General features: G+C 47.9%; 1 protein-coding gene across 1 annotated transcript in view; it reads right to left on the reverse strand.

Moving 5' to 3' along the window:
* LOC143299888 (glycoprotein-N-acetylgalactosamine 3-beta-galactosyltransferase 1-like) overlaps positions 1 to 5,000 on the reverse strand; it is an 11,514-nt gene that overhangs the window by 15 nt on the left and 6,499 nt on the right. The window contains exons 6-8 of the mRNA XM_076613382.1: positions 4,925 to 5,000; positions 2,537 to 2,728; positions 1 to 213 (exon numbers count right to left, since the gene is read on the reverse strand). The exon at positions 1 to 213 is cut by the window's left edge and continues 15 nt beyond it; the exon at positions 4,925 to 5,000 is cut by the window's right edge and continues 113 nt beyond it. Coding sequence (XP_076469497.1) covers positions 43 to 213; positions 2,537 to 2,728; positions 4,925 to 5,000 — 439 coding nt within the window. The 3' untranslated portion in view covers positions 1 to 42. The remainder of the gene's footprint in view (positions 214 to 2,536; positions 2,729 to 4,924) is intronic.

Raw genomic sequence — 5,000 nt, forward strand, 5'->3', positions numbered from 1 at the left:
TTGTCATCATCATCATCATCATCATTATTATTGCCATCATCATCACGATGGTAGAGGCGGCACCACTCCAGGATTGAGCAGCCCCTGCAGGGCAGGCAGGTCCAGCACCCGTCCGTAGACGCTGGTCCTGTAGAGGAGGTGGTCAAAGACCCTCATCAGCGAAGGGTCCACCTTGTGGAAGGTGATGGTCAGCTGGCTGCAGCAGTCCCTGCCCTGCCACACACACACAACAGGAATCAGCTGGACTTTTGCTTCTTTTTTTTTCTTTTACAGTTGAACACACACACGAGTGAATCTTTGTTGTTGTTCTTTTTGGAGGAAGGTGTTAGCAGAATGGTTAAGGGACGCTCGTCTGTCAATACGTTATGGCCTTGAGGTAATGAGTCCGCCTAGGAAGCCAGAGAATCTCAGCGCACTGGTTCGAATCACGGCTCAGCCGCCGATATTTTCTCCCCTCTCCACTAGGCCTTGAGTGGTGGACTGCACGCTAGTCATTCGGATGAGACGATAAACCGAGGTCCCGTGTGCTAGCATGCACTTAGCGCACGTAAAAGAACCCACGGCTACAAAAGGGTTGTTCCTGGCAAAATTCTGTAGAAAAATCCACTTCGATGGCAAAGAAAAAAAAACTGCACGCAGGAAAAAATACAAAAAAAAAATAGGTGGCGCTGTAGTGTAGCGACGTACTCTCCCTGGGGAGAGCATCCCGAATTTCACACAGAGAAATGTGTTGTGATAAAAAGAAATACATACAAACAAATGCTGTGTCCGTGAGGGTCTGGGTTCGATTCCCGCTCTCTCCCCCTTTCTCCATAAGTTCCACCGGAAAATCAAACTGAACGTCTGGTCATTCGGATGATATTGAAAAAAAAAAAAACAAACAAACAAAGAAAAACAAAACAAAACCAACAAACCCCCCCAAAAAACCCCAACAACAACAAAACCCCACCAACTGAGGTCCCGTGTACAACACACACTTGGCGCACTGAAAACGAACCCACGACAACAAGTGTTGTTCTCCCTCTGACAGAAAAAATAAAGAAGAAATTCACTCTGACTGGTACACAAATACTGATATAGTTTATGCATGCACGCAAGGCTTAACGCTTAGCGTGACATAAGCTTACAATTTGGGCCAACAGCAAAGTGAGGGCTGTATGATCAATGACTTCTCCACTGAAATGGGAAGTCACTTGCCGCTCAGTCATTTGTGAAAGGACTGTGACTCAAACTAGGAGGCCATATTACACTGGCTGTTAGTGCTGCCCTCTTGGGGGCTAGATGGCCTTTGAAAACCATCCCAACGCCGACTGTTCTAAAACTCTCTTGGCCGAGAGAGTGGGGATGTAACTTGGGAAAGACTCTCTCCACTGGAATCAAATCCCAGCCCAGATAGTCGGGACGTCAATTGCCTCTTCTGCTGTTCTGGTGGTCATTAACCCTTTCTCCGCCAAGTTCGCATTTATGCACAGGCGTGGTAGAGGACCCATGTCGCTGAAAGGTGACCATTCATTGGTCTGTTATCCACGAACCTACTGCTCGTAATGTTCGGTGGTAGGATAGGCCGTATTTTCTATACATCGCAGGGGGAATCCCCAGGTATTCTTAGCTACAGTCTTTTCTGTGTTAATACCACAAGGGAATTTTGTACTCTAAATTGATTGGCGGTGAAAGGTTTAAGTCCGACACGACTGACTATCACACATACACATACACACAAGGCCTGATAAGCGCGTTGGGTTATGCTACACTCAGGCATCTGCCCAGCAGGTGTGGAGAAAAGTATATGGATTTGCCTGAACGCAGTGAGGCCTCCTGGAGAAATTGAAATTGAAACTGAACATTATTGTTGGAGGTGCTGGTGGGTGTGGGATGGGAGGAAGTGGAGAAGAATAGTGTGTGTTTGTGTCAGTGTGTGTGGGAGTGGAGGGGCGTGTGTGTGTGTGTGTGTGTGTGTGTGTGTGTGTGTGTGTGTGTGTGTGTGTGTGTGTGTGTGCATGAGGGCGTACGTTACCCAATTTGAATTTCTCTGTATCTTACTCTGTACATGTCGGGCAGTGAATTTCTGAACCCCGTAGAAAGACACTGCTCAATTCAGCAACGGAGAAATGGGCCAAACCACCAAGCAGAACATTGTGCAACAGGGAGGTCTGCTGACATCAGTTAAAAAAACAGAAAGCTATGTTGGTATGGCCAGGTAACAAGACCCAGTAGCCTTGCTAAAACAAATCCTCAAAGAACTGCTGAGGGAGGATGACGTAGGGAGGATGGAGAGGGGGGGGGTATCAGAAAACGAGCAAACAAACAAACAAAATGCACCCCCCGCCCCCTAAAAATGATCTGAGAACGTTGAATAATGGACGGGAAAACTATTTGCAAAGACCCATGCTATGACAAAGAACCGACACAAACTAAATTAAAGAAGAGGAAAACGTCAAGAAAGCCAATACAGGAAACCTGTACACCAGAAGACCAATACGGAAATCCATCAAAATACGCATCATATACTTTCACCTCAAGACAGCGGGACACTTACCGACACCATCAGAAAGCGGTCCTGGGCCAGCTGGACTCCGGGGATGGGCCCCACGATGTGGATCTCGGGCTTCAGAGGGTGGAACGTGTCCCGTCCGAAGCGGTCACGGGAATTGAAAGAGGGCACCCCGGCGGCGTGCAAGCATTTGCCGACCTCCACGTCCTCGAACCGTCCTCTTGGGGCGCATTTGTTCTGAGAACGAGAGTTTTTGAGAAGAGTTTGTGTGTGTACTGGGGTGAACGGCTATCATTCTGTCAGACTCTAGTTGTTCACTTTGAACGCGAGAATAGTAAGGAAAAGAGTGACAGGCGCAACAACAGCCGGGTGGTTGATTTCATTCTGAGGTTCTGGGTTCGAATCCCCGTCCTCGTGGCGCCTGGTGGGGTTGTGAGCGAATTTTCTTTTCCCCATTCTCACAGACCAACACAATCATGTGCTAGTACTTGACCCCGTTCGCCTATATACTACGCAAGCAGAAGATCAAACAGTGCACGTTCAAGATCCCGAAATCCATGTCAGCGTTCGGTGAATTATGGAAACTATACCCTACCCACGCTGGGCTCAACGCTCAGGTCATATCACAGATTGACATAAGCTAACAGTTGTGCCTGAAACAAAGTAAGAGCTGTATGGTCAATGGTTTCTCAATTGCAGTGGGAAGTAATTTGCAGCTTAGTCTTTCGTGAAGGACTATCATTCTCAAACAAGGAGGCAAGATTGCACTGGCTCAGCCATAGTGCTGCAGCCGTCTGGGCTAGTTGGCCTTTCGGAACCATCCCAACGCCGACTGCCCTAAAACCGTCTTGGACGAGAGTGGGGTATGTGACTTTGGCAAGACACTCTCCACTATAATCAAATTCTAGCCCAGATAGTCGGGACAACGGTTGCTTTCTCTGCTGTTCTGATGGTCATAGTCGGACACGACTGACTGTCATGCAACTTACCCAGCAAGCACACCTCCAAGAAACGAAGTATGGCTGCCTACATGTCGGGGTAAAATAATTTGTCATGCACGTAAAAGCCCACTCATACGAGTGAACATATCAGCTGTAGCCCATGAACACGGGAATAAAGGGGAAGAAACCAGCATTTTGAGGCCCGTTTATCTATTTATTTGTTTATTTATCTATTCATTTAGTTATCATTTATCTGTTTACCTTGAAATACGTTTTGAGATTCCGTCCTCCTTTGCGCCTGTGTACGATACTGTTCTCCATCTGTGTGTGTCACTGTCTCTCCATCTCTGTGTCTTTTCTATCTGTCTGTCTGTCTGTTTGTCTTCTCTCTCTCTCTCTCTCTCTCTCTCTCTCTCTCTCATCTGTCTCTTCTCCTTACGTGTCTCTCCATCACTCCTCACCCTCTCCATCTCCTCTCTGTCTCTCCTTCCTCTCTCTCACTCCCCTCCCTCTCTCTCCCTCTCTTTCTCTCTGTCCTCCCCATTTATTCGATTTTTCTCTCTCTCACTCCTTCACACTTTTTTTTACTCTCTCTCTCTCTCTCCTCATTCTTCCCTCTTTCTGTCTGTCTGTCTCACTTCTACCACCACCCCTCCCACCCACCCCCGTGTCTCTCTCTCTTTTCCCTCTCCCTCCCTCCTTCCTATCTTTTTTCTTTCTCTACCACTTCTCCTTCTCCCTTCTATCTCCTCTCTCTCTCTGTGCCTCGCTCTTTGTCTCTCACCTCTCTCCATCTTTATCTTTTCCCTTTACCTCATTCTATACTCCTCCTCCTCTCTCTCTCTCTCTCACTTCTCTCACAAACCACTCTCTCTCTTTCTCTGTGCATCTCTCCTTTATTTCTCCCTTCCCCTCTCTCCCCTCTCTCCCCTCTCTCCCTCCACCAATCTCCTCCTATCTCTCCCTTCCTCCTCCTCCTCTCTCTCTCACTTCCCCTCTCGCTCTCCCTCTTCTAATGGTTTTATTTGTGTATGTTATGTGTTGAAGGTGAGTTAACGCAATCGCCCATGTCTTAATAAGGACCTCATGGCCAATATGGTCATTAATTAAAGTGCAGTGTCGAAGCGTAAAATAAGGTGTCCAACCCCCCCCCCACCCCCCCCCCCCCCCCACACACACACACCACCCCCAACCCCTTGAACTGTGTTTTGTGGGTTTGTCAGTGTGTTTGTTCTTTGGTGGGGTTTTTTTTGTTTGTTTTTTTAAAAAAAATTTTTGATGTGACAGTTTTGTCTTGACGCGGTTGAGCGTTTGTAAGGTTTGACAGTCCTGATAATTATGATCCTGGGCGCTCGGCTGGACTTTTAGCAACAAGTACAAGAACAAGCGTCCCACCTCTCTCTCTCCCTCTCTCTCTCCCTCTCTCTCTCTCTCTCTTTCTCTCTCTCTACCTCTAACCCCTCTCCGCCCCCTAACCCCTCACATCAATCACCTTCCTGTAGCCGTCCTCGATCATCATCTTCAGGGCCTCCCTGCTGAGGACGTAGGAGGCCCCTCCGGACATGTAG

Source organism: Babylonia areolata, chromosome 25, assembly GCF_041734735.1.
Source record: "Babylonia areolata isolate BAREFJ2019XMU chromosome 25, ASM4173473v1, whole genome shotgun sequence".
NCBI classification, from domain to species: Eukaryota; Metazoa; Mollusca; class Gastropoda; order Neogastropoda; family Buccinidae; genus Babylonia; species Babylonia areolata.